Here is a 15,330-nt window from a genome sequence, read left to right on the forward strand (position 1 = left end):
CTTTCCTCTCTGCCCAGACGATTTAAGGATTTATGTCTATACATGCATTATTTGCCATTTTCTCTCCAAGCAGGATTGTATTTAGGTCAGTTCAGTTGAGGGAAAAGGCACTTTAGACTATCCTTCTAGATCAAGTGTCAGATGAGTAAATCTCTCAAGCTCTGGGTCTCAGCCTTTTGTCTAGAATCAGAAATGGCATGAATTGTCCATGCAGAACATTTTGTGATGCAGTGAGAATAGTTCTAGGTTAAAAGTTAAAAAACCAAGACACTGCTTCCTGCCATTCCTTTTACCAGATTAGGAGTACAACCTTGGGTAAACCTATTCTTTTCAGTCCTCAGTTTTAAAATCTGTAAAGTGGGACTTGAAAGGGTGGTTTTGAGTCGCAAATTAGAAATGCATGTAAACATGCTTGGTAAAGAGTATGTTTATATGTCAGTGCAAATTGGAACTTTATTTAGGGGAGTTTCAGGAATACAGTGATTTGGGACATTTTGGAAGTTTCTTTTGATCTTTATGTTTTGAAATCTTTAAAATCCACTCTCATTTTGAAGAGAGAGCTTGGTTACAAAAGTCTAAAATTTGAGGTATTGGTTGGCACACGATAGCCTACCCTCTGCAAACCCACGTCAGACATGTCAGCGTGGCCTTGTCCGCATCTTACGTTTCTCGGTGCTGGTTTCTGAGTGTTGCACATACTTTAGTTAGTGTAATTGGAGCTGCATTGTCTGGGAGGAAATTATGTTGGCTTAGATTTGAAATTCACTTTACGTAGTGTTCTAATGTTCCAGATTGCTTTTCTGACTTCTCTATGGTATGCTTGTGTCTCAAGTCTTTGAGGTTAACTGAATTGAGAGAAGAAACTTTCCATAGCTGTCAGAGAGTGGGAGGGAGATGCTATTTTATACTGTCTTTATTTTGGAGACCTTATGTGAAAAGTTAATTGTTAATTTTCAAATTAACAGAGTATTCTAATGTAGACAGTTCTGTTCTCCTGCTTCACTTCTCATTTTCTTTAGTAACTAGCTCAATCAATCTCCAAGAGCCAATCTCCTTCAATCATCGATCCCCTTGGTGATTTTATTCTGTCTCCTCTCTCTGCACTTGTAATCGGTTATCCTGTTTTTCCCTACCCCACATGCCCCGGGAGTCCCCCATCAGACCTTGCTCTTGGCCGAGATAGTGGTGCTCAGCCCAGGACTGAGGGCCTCCTTTTGGGAGGGGAGGACGTGTAGTTTGGAAAGAAACCTCCCAGGTGATGCCACATACCCTTCTTGATACTTACTTCTTAAAAAAAATTTTTTTTTTTTTTTTTAGAAAAATACCATGAACATTTTGTTCCTGCCAAATACCAGGTGCTATTAGGGAAAATGAAGTCAGAAGCTCAAGGGCCAAAGACAAAGCTCACATAGTTGGAAGTACAACAGAGGCAGTGCAGACAAGAGAAATACTAAGCAAATAATTATAACACTATTTAGATCTTTGGTGATCAGGCAGTGATCAAGGCTTCCAGTGCTCAGTGAAAGTTTCTAAGACATAATCCTGACTGAGAGAGAAGGGAAGGAAATCATGGAAGGCTTCTTAGAGAGAGTGGCATTGAGTCTGGGACTTGAAGGTTGAGGAGGAGTTTGCCAGGCAGAGTGGAGGAGGGGAGAGCATGTGCAGAGCCCCACAGGGTAATGCGTGAGGGGCACAGGGACAGATGGGACTGGAGAGGGGAGGGTCTTTCAGACATAGCAGAAGCAACCACGGGAGGCCGCTGAATGACTCCAGGCATGGAGGGCCACGCCTAGATTGGTGTTCTAGAGAGAGTGTTCAGGCTGGCTGTTTGGGGGAACAGATTAGGGAATGGAAAAGTGGAGCTAGGACGCTCTCCCAGGGTTGGAGGGGAGGGTGGTGGTGGATAGGAGCGGGTGAGATTGACAGTGGGAACTGGGGAAGAAGGCAGTGATGATGAGGACCCCACGGAGAGGGAGAGTGGAGGGAGTGTGGAGTTGCGTTTCATGCTTTTGTGGGTTAGTGTCTAATGGAGGTAGGTGTTTGCTCTTAGAGCTCTTTTGGAGGACGCTGGGAGGAGGGGAGCAGCGGGCAGTGGGAGTGAGCTGAGGTAGGGATGTGAGGCTGGTCAGGAGGCTCAGCTCTCGTCCACCAGGACGTCTGAGAAGGCCGGGCAGCGTTGGGCAGTGTGAGTCAGGAGGGGAAGGCAGTCAGCTCCCTGTGCTCCCCGCCCTCCTTGTTCCTAAGTCTTGAATTAATAAACACCTGGCATTTTTCATTTTTGTGTTCCCTCACAGTGGGAAGCCTTCAGCCTGCCAGAGCTACAGAACTTCTTGAGGATCTTGGACAAGGAAGAAGACGAGCAGCTACAGAACCTCAAGGAGCGCTACGCAGCCTACAGACACAAGCTGGAAGAAGCCCTCGGCCAGGCGTGGAAACCGGGGTAAAGTGTGGGGCTCCCTGCCCCTCAGGGACGGCACGGGACCTGCGTGTGCACCGGCGGCCAGGGTCTCTCTTGTCGGAGGGCGGTTTTCTTGCCCTATGATGCTAGGGCCTTTCCTCTTTACAAATCTCTAGATCTAGTTCCCCCAAACTGGTCACGCAGCATCCTGCAGCCTGGGCGTCCTCTGTCAGGGATTCTGCAAGCTTGTTCTGTTAACGGCACCACGGTGTTACCTCTTGGCAAGCTGTGAACCTGTGGTCTCATCTGGAGCATTCTAGAGTGCTTTGAAGCATGGACTTTGAGGTTTTTTATTTTTCCTTATTTCCTTTTAGTTAAATATATGATGATGTTAAGCTTAAGGTTGTGCAAATGGTTTTTTAAAAGCTTAACAAGGACTCTTTCTGAATACTTGTCTTATGTTGAAACTACCTGTCTGTTACTGGGTTTTTTTGTTTTGTTTTTAATGTCAGAGGAAACAATTTATGTGAATTGAAGGGCACAGGAAGCTAGGGACGCTGAGGAGTTGGTGAAGGATTTTGGAGGAGTCTGATAAAGAGAGAAAAGAGAAAGTATGAGAGAAGGTAGAGGGTGGAGATGGGGAGTCCTAACGGAAGGAGGTTTGGGTAAGTGGATGGTAGAGAAGGAGGTGAACTTGCTTGTTAAGGGGTTAAAAGCTTTCAGTTTAGAGACATTAAATCCATTGTCATATTGCTTGATTTCCTGGTGAGTAAAATGTGGGAACGGAAACCAAAGAAAGTAGGAGCTAGACGCAGAGGAGGAGGAACTGACTGCGGCGGACCAGGGAAGGCAGGAGGAGCCCCATCTTGGTGAATCAGCACCCTCCCCGCCCTCTGGAGCGGAAGGTCTGAGTGGTGCAGCTTCTCTGCGCTCTGGGCGGTGAGCGTCTGCTATGACCCCTGTGAAGTTACAGTTTCCATCTGAGGTGGTTTTTCAAAGTGGGAAAGGAGTTTCTGGAAGAGGCAGTGTACCCTCCAACCCAGCCCGCCTCCCCCAACCCCCTGCCCCGGGACTTGTCCAATGATTTGTAGAGTGAGGAGCTCTCAGCACTCTTTCTTGACAATCACTCCCTCCTTTCCCTTTAGTCTTCCCCTCCCTTCTTCCTCCTTCCTCCCCTCCCTGCTCTCCCTTCTCCCTTTGTCTTATAAATTGAAGTAGACTTGATGTAGAACAGGGGTGTGGATTAAGGAGGCACAGGACAGACCATCAGATCCTCAGTTCCAAAGGGTCACTGTAAAGTGGGGGAGGCCCCCCCCTCCCGCGTCCACTCCCAGCGGACCACAGAGGAGGGGGGTTCTTAGCTTTTTAACAAAAGTGCATGTTCCTGCAGACCAAAGAAGTGCGTGTGCAATAGGAGCCTTCCTTAAACCGGGTTAAATGCTCTCATTTTACGCAGTAGTTAGTCTGAAACCAACAGGAAAGGTGTGTTGTGCTTCTAGAGGGGCCTTCCAGTCTGTAGTCTAGATAGTGTTTATAAATTCCCAAGGAATTGTTAACACTTTGGTGACACCTAATGGAGTCTTTTTGAAATTCCAAGGTGCTTCAGTTCTTTGCCTCCTAAGTGAACTGTGCCTTTTTTAAAAATTGCATTTCTGTTCCCTTCTTGGTGGCTCTTCTGACTTTTCAGAGAACACCCGTCTTGTTGGAGGCAGATGTGTCGCTTCTGCTATGCCACACACATTACCGAGACAATCATATCTTCCTAAGCTTTTTAAGGAAAGTCGGAAAGAAACCCAAAAAAGTAGAACTAGCTATAAAATATGTATGGCACATCTTGTTTAATTTTGCATGTAAGTTCCTTTTAGTGCCTCAGTGAGGTTTTAGTGACTTTGTCAACCAATACTTTACCTTCATTGTTCAGGGAATGCCTTCATGATTTTTATACTGGTTTTACTCTTCAGACTGTGGCTTAGGTGTGAGTGTACTGTTATCAACCACCTGGTCTTTTAATTACCCACCCCAGTAAGCTTATTTTGTGAAGCCTTTGTTTCTCAGATTGACACTGTTCGAACCTTAAAGTAGTACCTGATGGGTATCTGTGAAAGTTGTTTTTTTTTTTTTACTTGAAGTAGACTGTCTGAATTAGGCATCCTCGTCTGTGTGATCCGGGACCTCGCTCATTGTCACATGCACTACAAGTTTCAATTTGGAAAACTTACTGTGTTGAAGTCCTGTCGGTTCATGATTCTTGAAGACCAATGGTCTCTCCTGAACACTGGTGACTGCAGCATTTTTAATGTGTAAGAGGCCACCGAGGCCAAAAGATTTTAAAAAATTATTGTACAAATTCTTATGTTAAATTTAACTATCTAAGCTTTGCTGTAATACTGTTTTCTCTTCAGTATGTGATGGTACAGGAACGAGGTTAAATGAAGGGGTGGTATTGCAGGGGAGCATTTTAAATCACAGAAGTAAAAAAAAAAAATTATAATATTTATAATTTTCGTGAGTTTAAGTTTATTTTTATGGGGAAGAGTTTTTTTTTTTCCCTAAAATTGTTTCTGGAATGGCAAATTGTTTCCATTATTAAAAGTTGAAGTTGTTAGTTGATGTTTGTGTGTTTTTATTTATGATAATATGCCGGATAAAAGAAGGTCATGGGAGTGGGAGGAACTGCTTTTGAAGATAATTGTGGACATGGGGTGAAATGTGACAATTTTCAGCAGGTTTGTATGGTTCACATTTGTTCTTCCAAATGTCACTTTGCCTTTGCCTTAGCATCTGGGGAAGATAACTGGAGGTGAGTATCTGCCCACATTCCTAAAACAGTGCAATATACATATGTTTAGAAGTGTATGAAGTGTATACATACAAGTGTATGAAGCACATGAATAAGGAATCATTATAAAGTGGCTGCCCTGTGACCACTACCAAGAGAAAACATTGTCCCTTCCTTAGCGAGTCTTCTCCTTCACCACCTGTTCCTTTCCTGAGGCCTCCCACTGTTGGCTGCCCTGGGGCTCTGCTGCTGTGTGCAGGCTTTCTCTAGCTGTGGTGCGCGGGCTTCCCATCGTGGTGGCTCCCCTTGTTGCAGAGCGTGGACTTCAGTGGTTGTAGTGAATGGGCTCGGTAGCTGGGGCACACAGGCTTAGCTGTCCCCCAGCATGTGGAATCTTCCCAGACCAGGGATCAAACCTGTGTCCCTTGGATTGGCAGGTGGGTTCCTAACCACTGGACCACCAGGGAAGTCCCCTCTCACTCTTAAAATAGACCACTTTCAACGTTACATTATCTCCGTTTTTTGAGTCACTGTGACTATCTCTCACAGGATTGGGTGCACAACTGCTTCTCTTCATAGGCTTCCAAGCCTGGTGGAGACAAGTGATTTTACTACTGCACTGACCCCTAGAGGAGGTGGGGAAGTAGGTGCAAAGCTGTACCAATTGGTGAAGGGGAAAACATTTAAGTGCCATACCTGCTTCGCAAGTGAAAATATTATGATAGAAATGATGGCTCAGTATAGGTCTTTTTCACAAAAATAACCAGAAGAATCTAGTTTAGAAGTTTGGCCTGGGTTACTACCCAAGGTGCTGTTGGGAATGTCTGGGAATCTTTATCCCTTTAAGGGAGTTAGCTTCTTGCCCAAGGAATTTGTCATCAGTTGATAATTAAATGAATATTCCTATGTTGCAAAGTTACTTCTCAAGGATTTGTACATTGTTTTGGGACTTTGTCATGTGATCCTAATTAGGAATTTTTCTGTTTTTGAATGTTTGAATGAAAGGAGTCTATATACAGATCTTTTATATATGTGTGTGTGTGTATATATATATATAATATATATATTTCATATACATAATTTTTATTTATCTATTTTTGGCTGCACTGGGTCTTTGTTGCTGCACAGGCTCTTCTCTAGTTGTGCTGAGCAGGAGCTGCTCACCAGCTGTGGGGTCTGGCTTTCTCATTGCAGTGGCTTCTCTTGCTGTGGAGCACAGGAGGCAGGGGGCACAGGCTTTGGTAGTTGCAGCTCCTGGGCTCTGGAGCACAGGCTGAATAGTTGTGGCACATGGGCTTAGTTGCTTCGTGGGATGTGGGATCCTCCCAGATCAGGGATCAAACCCGAGTTTTCTGCATTTTCAGGTGGATTCTTTACCACTGAGCCATCAGGGAAGCCCCATATACAGATTTTCATTGATTGACCGTGGGGTTATGTTCTGATAAACCCATCTTAAGTTGGAAATATATAGTAAGTCAAAAATGCATTCCATACACATCCTCTCCCAAACATCATAGTTTTGCTTAGCCTACCTTAAACCTGCCCGGAACACATGGATTAGCCTACAGTCAGGCAAAGTCATCTGACACAAAGTGTGTGAAGTGTTGAATATCTCATGTAATTTATTGAATACTCTCCTGAAAGTGGAAAACAGAATGGCTGGGTACGGAATGTTTTTTTATTCCCCCAGAATGTTGTAAGTATATTGGTTGTTTACCTTCATAAACAAAAAAAAATATATCACTAGCCTGGGAAAAGATCACAATTCAAAATCCCAAGTACATTTTCTAGTGAATGCATACCACTTTCATACCATCATAGTCAAGAAACCACTAGTCAAACTGTTGTTAAGTTGGGGACCTTCCGTACTGTAATAGCAAATTCAGACAGTGCTTACCATGTTCTAGGCATTATTCTAACAAGTTTAACATGTATTAACTCAGTTTCCCCCCATGAGATAGTATTGTCAACACTCTGATTTTACAGATGAGGAGACAGAAACCCGTCGAAGTCCAGCAGCTTGCCCACGGCCACTCTGTGAGTGAATAAAAGATGTCTCTTCCTGTGCACCAGCTTTCCCTGTAAGGTCTACCCTGTTTTTCAGTAAAACTGCCTAGTAAGGGCCCATCAGAATGCCTGTAGTGGGCAGTTCAACTGAAATCAGGCCTGTTAGTAGAGTTGGGATTTGTGGGAAATGGAAGGCGACAGGCTTGATGTCAGAGCGCTCTATCATCCTTCTGTTGTTCACGTAGCTTTCCATTTAAGTGGTTATACTAAGTTACAGAGAAGGAGATGCCTACCTGTGTTTTCATTTACAGGTTCTGTTGCATGCAAGAAGCTGACAGGGTAGGTAACCGAACCTCATATTCTCACTGTAATTAGTAAGATAATTCCCTGAATCCACTAGAGGAATAGCTTCAAGAAGTCACAGTTCCCAGGAACCACTAAATACTTGTGAAGGCTGGAGTTTTGCTTCCTCATCAAGGATGAGCCTCTCCAAAGAAACACGGGAAACTAAGTTTACAAATTCTTGAAAGTGTACATTTGCCTGGTGTGAATCACTGCTTGCTTAATTAAGTGCTTAATTAAGAAAACAGATTTGTATAAGGATGGGGTGAGAAATGGGCCAAGGGGTGGTGGTGGAAAGGAGCGGGCAGATTAAATAGCTGTCGGTTGAATGTATTCTGTAGGATTTTTTTGGTTTTTAAATTTTTCCTGGTTTTTAGAGGTTGGTAGTTTGGGGTTTGTTTCATTTCGGGTTTGTTTTTTGGCAGATCTTTCTCTAATTCTATAAGGTGAGGCTGACCAGGTAGATGACAGACCTTCTAATCTTATTAGTTTCCAAAGTCACTTGTGACTCACTTGGTGGCAGTTGAACTTAGAAAGCTCCTCTTCCCCTTTCTGAGAAAGGTGAGTGTTGGCATTTTTAAATGTTTGCACACAAACAGAAAGTATCAGGACCCTTTGTAAACTTAAAAGAAGTTGGGTTTGGGCTTTGTATCTGGGAGAGAGTCCCTTTATCCAGGAGAGTTGGTTTTGATCCTTCTAAGCAACGAGGCTTACTGTGGATGCTCCTCTGTCTTCAGCAGCCACAGGTCTGCTTGTGGCCTGGCGTGTGCACCCTCCCCTCGCTTTAGCCACCCTGTGTGGACACTGGAGATTAATTAAACCCTGTGCCGTTCCTTTTCTCTGGAGTTTTAGGGGACTCTGATCCAGAGGACGTTCTGATTTTCAAATGAGAGAAAATTTGCTCAAGTTCTAGTCATTCTGGAGCAGCACCCTGAGGTGTCTTACCACGAGTTAGAATCCTTGAATTATGGGCTGGGAGGTGACAGCTTAAATTCACATCTTTTTCATGCATGTGTGATCGCCCGAGGAAAATGTTCCAAGTCCATGACTTTTAGGTAAAACTGAGCATGTTATTAAATGCCTGATCAATAAAAGATGCTTGTCTGAGAATACACAGCAGCCTTAGAAATAAAAAACTTGGCTGTCAGCCTTCGGAAAAGCCCAAGCCTTATTGCCTTAGTTCCAGATAAACTTTCTGCAGGAGTTTGTGTGCTGGGGAAGGGTCTGTGTGTCAGGCAGACAAGGAGCTAGTGTGCAGGATGTGGGTGAGGCCGGAAGTGATGTTCCTGACCCTTGTGTCATGCCTGTGCCACCCTTGTGACACCGTCTGCTCCCGGCTTGTTTTTAAAACTTTTGTTCTATTCCAAGCAGAGGCACTATACTTCTTGGGAGAAAAGTTGTTATGAAGCTAGTGGTTGGGAAAGGGCAGTGTTTAAGATCTGTTAGATGAGATTTCAGGACAAAAATGAGGTTGTTACTTGTTTCTTTATAGACTACCTATGGGTGCTGATTTTTAAAAGGCAGACTTTTCTATACCCTACCCCAAAGCTAATACTAAGCCCTGAGAATCTCCTACTTTAACACAAGTGTAAATCTTAGAGCTCTGCAGAGTATTTCATAGATTGAAGGGATATATCCAGGTGCACAGTTGTCTTTAAACAAATTATTTCCACACTGAGAGTAATGGCCAGCCTGCAAAGAGACTCCCTGTCTTGCCTCACTTAGCCCTGGAAAGGATAGTTCTTTGTATAGTGTTACCCTGTGCCCCAACCATGCATGGCTAATTGGATTTTAGTTAGGCCTTGGATACAAGACTGTTGATCAATTAGCCTTTCTTAAAATTCTAAATAAAGAAATAGAGGAATTGTAGTTAGTCTGTGATGGTACTCATAAGCCAGGGGACTGAACCCACCACTGAACCTTGTGTCAGAAGCAGAGAAAGACTGCAGAGTAAGCAGAATGGAGAAGCAAGAAGCCAAGAGGAGAGTCTGTGTGGCCTCTGGAAGGTGAAGAGAGTAAATTCAGAGCCTACTTGATATTTGTTAGCTATTGAATTTCTCCTGGTGCCCTCTTCCCTCAGAAAGGAATTATCTTTGTTGACATGAGCTCTGTACTCATGTGCCCATTTCTACAATGGGGTCAAGAGTAGAAACAGAGGGAAATTTATGGTACTAAATGCCTTTTAGAAAAGATCAAAGGGCTCAAACACATGACCTCAGCCTCCTCTTAAGGAAAAAGAAAAGCAGAAGAAAGGAAGTGATAGAGTGGTAACAAATGAAACAGAAAACAAACAAAATCAGCAAAACCAGAAGTATGTTCTTCAGAGATCAGTAGAGGTGATAATTCTCTAACCATACTGACCAGGCAAGAAAAAGAGGATGCAAATTATTACCACCACTATTAGGAACAGGAGCGGTGACATCCCTGCATATGTTCATATTTTAGGTCTTTGCATTGCAATAAGTTTCCTTAAAAATTAGTGTTATTTTTTGGAAAAACAAAACCAAGGTGAGTTCTACACATTCCTAATTTTGCCTAGTTTTGAAAAATTTGCCAAGTGACAAATGCTGTTTGGTTCCCACAGTTATTTACAGTATTGTAACTTTAATGCATATGATCAATACTATTCTAACTTAATATTTAAGGTTGCTTTCATATTATTGAAATACAGTTAGGATTTCTGCTTATTAAAATGTGAATTATGATAGTTTCCTTCCTCTCTTCCATCCTTCCCCTCCTATTCCTCTCCCTCCTTCCTTTTTCTTTCTTTTTCCACAAACAGCTTAGAACTAATTGTAATCATAGTTGAGGAATGAGTGTGTCTGCTTTACTGTTGGGTTCTGTGATACCTATCTTCTTACAACGATCCTTTTTTTATTTTTTCAATAACTTTTCACTTCGATTAGTTCTGTTCTTCGCACCAAAAGAAACTTGAGCAGAACACTGAGTGTTTTAACTTCTTTTATTCAACAAGTACTTTAAATTACCCGAGGATGTTAGGACTGTGTTGATTACGGTGAGAAAGAACATCGTGGTCCTGTCTTCACTGAAACTGGTTTGCTTCAGTTTCCATGTGAAATGAAAACCGGCAAGTGTCACAAAGATGAAATACAGAGCGCTGTGAGAGTTTATTGCTTAAGCTTTTAGAGAAGGCTTCCTAGAGGGAGTGATTTAGAGCTAAGATTTTTAAGGATGAGTCGGAGTTACCTGGCAGAATTTATGATTTACGGGAAAATTTTCTACATAGGAGCCACTGGTTTCTCAAGCCTTTCTTTCGGTAGTGTGTTACACTGGCGTCACTCTTGCTGTCTTGCCTGTTATAAGAAAGGAACTTACAGCGTGCTAAATAATTCTCGGTGGGTTCTGAGTTCATCTTTGGCAGAGGCAGAGTTAAAATTTACCGTAGCAATTGCCCTGGATCGGCTGTATTCCCCCTGTAAAGTGGAGAGGGCATCGTGTTTGCTTTCTTCATCAGACTCATGAGGACCAAATAAGATAATGAAGGTCAAGGTACTCTATACCCTTAAAGCCTGATGTAGTGTAAGGTGGTCCTGTTTTCCAAATTGTTCTTCCTATAGTGGTGGTGTGGCTGCTTTACTACTGGGCCAGGATGTTTACATATCATGTTGACACAGACATTCATCTAAGAAGCATCACCTAGGATGTCATTTCCAAGAGGGACATATTTTTCAAAGTGCAATTTTTTGTTTTTGTTTTTTAACCTCATGCTTAAGGAAGGCAGAACACTCAAGATCCAGGGCAATTAGCAGACCAAAAAAAAAAATCTGCATTCAGTGCCTTTCCATGTGCCCCCCGTAAATATAATGGCAGAGCGGTCTGTCTGCTCTGACGAGTTAGACCCACAAGGCTCAGAGCTGTGGGGACCAGGGCTGCCCACGCTGTCACGCTCCTGTAGGTGCTGAGCGATCCAGACCAGAGGGTCACGTGTGGGTGTCATCTGGGGGCCCTGGCCTTTGTTTCTCATCCGGTGCTGTCGTGTGTGAATTCTCACCCCAGATAGCAATCTGGGGACTGGGGCATGTCTTCAGCTCATTTCAGCTCTCTGAGCTGGGGGGCATAATGTCTGTGGGACTAAACATTTCATCGTGTCTGGAAACAGCCAGTTGGGCAGCTTGGAGAAGGAATGGGGCTGTTCTGCAAGGCTTCCTGCCTCCTTGTAAAGTCAGTGTTCACCCCTGGCTGAACCCTTCACCAGGGCCCTAAGTGGCAATACAGGGAGGAAGGGGGCAGGGTGACCGAGGCCCCGTTTTTGTGTTCCCCTGCTGTACAGAAGACCAGACTCAGCATCCCAGGCTGCGTTCTCTGTGGAATCATCCACAGAAGTGCAGTCACTGGCTGAAGGCTGCCTGACAGATGACTCAGTAAGTGGCCCTCATTCCAGACTGCTGAAAGGATCCAAATTCTTAGTGTTGATGTCAGGTCTAATAAAGTTGCTACTCACGCGATCTCGGAGGAGCTGGGAAACACAGGAGACCTGGGGAAGAAAAGGACACAGGGAAACCACTCTTCTTCAGGACTTAAACAGAAGCGGCTGCATTTCTGAGCTACTTTCCTAGCATTAGGACGAGGCAAAGGAGTAGCGTCTGATGGTCTTGATTTGGACAACAGGTGTCTCAGAAGCCAAGCCAAGATCTTGGCCTGCAGCAGCTGCTGAAAGAGCAGCTCCGCCCCTGCGCTGGGCTCTCCCACGCACCAACTTTTGTGGGTAATAGAGACCCTCTGGAGGGAAGACTTGGACTTGTGTCTGGGGCCTGCCAGCCTAGAGTCCATTAAAATGTTTTCCAGCATGTGCTGAGAACAATACTTTAGCAACCATATAAGGAAACTTCTACTAGCTTTTGGTAGTTATAGCTGCAAATTGGTGTGTATTTATACCTTTCAGTTATATAACATGCCGAAGGTTTCCTTCTGCCTTTGGAGATAAGTTGAGCCTCTACCACTGGGCAGCTTTGCCCTGTCCCAGGTTACTGTTTTATAGGTTTTGGCTAAAGGTTTGTCCCATTTTCTCTTGGTAAATTAGGTTTGGTCATTATGTTATACATTGCCATACATAGTTACAAAAATATTTTTTTCTTAGGATGAGGACATTTAACATGTACTCTCAGCAGATTTCAAATATGTAATACAGTATTGCTAACTATAGTCACTATGCTGTTCGGTACACCCCCATGGCTTGTTTTATAACTAGAAGTTGGCACCTTTGGGCCCCCTTTCACCTGTATGTCCTACTCCCCAAACCCCACCTCTGGCAACCACCCTATCTTTTCTCCATAGCGGTAAGCTTGGTTTTCTTTCCTGTTGTAATTGTTCATTATTTTTTTTTCAATTCCACATATTAGTGAGATCGTAAAGTATTTGTTGTTCTTTGTCTTACTTAATGCCCTCAGGGTCTATGCATATGGCCACAAGTGGCAAGATTTCATTCGTTTTTATGGCAGAATAGTATTGTATATATATACATCTTCTTTATCCATGCATCCATTGATGGGTACTTGTTTCTGTATCTTGGCTGTTGTAAATAATACATAGGTTGTTTCTGTATCTTGACTAGTATAAATAATGCTGCAGTGAATATGGGATTTCAAATTAGTTTTTTTTTTTCAGATAAATACCCACAAGTGGAATTGCTGGATCATATAGTAGTTCTATTTTTAATTTTTTGAGGAACCTCCATACTGTTTTCCACAGTGGCTATTTCAGTTTACATTCTCACCAGCAGTGCACAGGGATTCTAACATCCTTGTCTTCTTATTTTTGGCTGTGTTGTGCAGCTTGCAGGATCTTATTAAATAGTTCCCTGACCAGGGACTGAACCCTGGTCAATTGTTTCTTGCCCTGCTCAAAGCTTTTAAGTTTTCATTGTTGAGTAAGATGTTAGCTGTGGACTTCTCATCTATGGCTTTTTTGTTGAGGTACATTTCCTCTATAACCATTTATCATAAGTGAACATTGAATTTTGTCAAATGCTCTTTCTGTATCTGTTAAGACATCTTTATCTTTCATCTTGTTAATGTGGTATATAACATTGATCTGTGGATATGGAACCATTCTTAAATCCTTGTACTAATTTCCACTTGATCCTGGTGTGTGAACCTTTTAATGTGTTGTTGAATTCAGTCTGCTGATACTTTTGAGGATTTTTGCCTCTGTTTGTCAGGAATATTGACCTGTTGTTGTCCGGTTTTGGTATGAGCGTAATGCTGGCCTTGTAAAATGAGTTTGGATGTGTTCCTTTTCTATTTCTGGAAGAGTTTGAGAAGGATTGGTGTTAATTCCGCTTTGAACGCTTGGTAGAATTCATCAGTGAAGCTACCTGGTCCTTCCTAGTGATGAGACTATTCACATTTCCTGTTTTTTTCATGATTCAGTCCTGGAAGGTTGTATGTTTCTGGGAATTTATTGAGTTATTGGCATCTAATTAACTGTGGTACTCTCTTAGGCTCCTTTGTATACCTGAGGTGCAGTTGTAATGTCTTCCCTTTCATTTCTGATGTTATTTATTTGAGCTCTTCTTATTCTTGGTGAGTCTATTTAAAGGTCAGAGGAGCTCTGTTTTGAAGTCAGGCTGTGGAGCAGGACAAGAAACCATTTCAATGGTAGTGTCAACTCTCTTTCTTAGTCTGGAACTATTTTCCCGTGTAAATACAGATATCAGGGACAAGTTTTCTTTTCAATTTACATGATGTCCTGGAGGTCAAAGAAAGAATATTTCTCTTTCATAACCCAGCTCACTTCCAGAGTAGGCACTCAGATCTATGAGGGTGAAATCCTTATTAGATCACAGCAACAGCAGAATTTAATAGAAAGATGTCTTCAAAGCCAGATCTTTGAAATCTTGACTCTAATTAGCTTTATGAGCTTGGGTAAACTGAGTTAAAGAGCCTAGTCTGCAGAGACCTTTTTGTCACGATAAATGCTAATTACAACCGTTCTTCGTACTCCTCTGCTCTTTGAGGAACTGTCAGCACGTCAGAACTGCAGGTCACGAGGATCTAGATCTCAGGTCTCATCAGCTTAAAGTGTCACGAAAGCATCCTCTCAAAGACTGAGACTTAGAACTGTCATCTGCTCTGTGGTCCTCCTGAAGCCAGCTCCCATCTTCCACATGTAAATCTTGTCTTACGGAGGAATCCCTAGGCCATCAGTAAAGTTCTCTGCATCGAGCTTTCAGCTGGGGGCCTTCGGTTCTCTGCCCTTGCCACAACAGACTTCAAGGCACACACATGACTAGCCCATTAAACCCACTGTGGGTAGAGAAAGAAGATGAAACAAATACTAAATGTGTATATGTTTGGTTCTACAGGGCAATGTAGTCTCAGTGGGAATAGGCAGGGTGCAAGTTAGAAAAATGGATGGAGTCAGCTGTACTTACCCTCACTTTGTCTATGCAAATAAAGTCTCCTCTCCCTAGGTGACTTGATATTGTGATAAATCCAAGTATTTGTTTTTCTGATGGTAGTCTGGAAACTTAATGGGTGTCTTCTCACCTCTTGTTTTTCTGGTCTTCAGAACTTCTAAGAGGCAACCTACTACATCTGAGATTGGCAAATTACGGCTTTTTCCTTTTTTGATGATGGAACATAGCCATGCATGTTCAGTTGTGGGTTGTCTATGGCTACTTTTGTACTGAAACAGCAGAATTATGTATCTGCGATACAGACATGGCCTGCAAACCTAAAATACTATCCCTTTAAGAAAAAAAGCATGTCAACCCCAGTAGGACTTCATTTCTCATTTACGCCAACAGATCACGTGACTAGATATCAAGGCAAAGCACCTTTGG

The 15,330-nt window shown here is 43.0% G+C and overlaps 1 protein-coding gene across 1 annotated transcript in view; it reads left to right on the forward strand.

Annotated features, from left to right (window-relative positions):
* Nucleotides 1–5,008, forward strand: part of RASSF3 (Ras association domain family member 3) — a 77,164-nt gene extending 72,156 nt beyond the window's left edge. The window contains exon 5 of the mRNA XM_040233376.1: nucleotides 2,295–5,008. Coding sequence (XP_040089310.1) covers nucleotides 2,295–2,444 — 150 coding nt within the window. The 3' untranslated portion in view covers nucleotides 2,445–5,008. The remainder of the gene's footprint in view (nucleotides 1–2,294) is intronic.
* The last annotated feature ends 10,322 nt before the right edge of the window (nucleotides 5,009–15,330 follow it).

The sequence above is a fragment of the Oryx dammah genome, unplaced genomic scaffold (assembly GCF_014754425.2).
Source record: "Oryx dammah isolate SB20612 unplaced genomic scaffold, SCBI_Odam_1.1 HiC_scaffold_29, whole genome shotgun sequence".
Lineage (NCBI taxonomy): Eukaryota > Metazoa > Chordata > Mammalia > Artiodactyla > Bovidae > Oryx > Oryx dammah.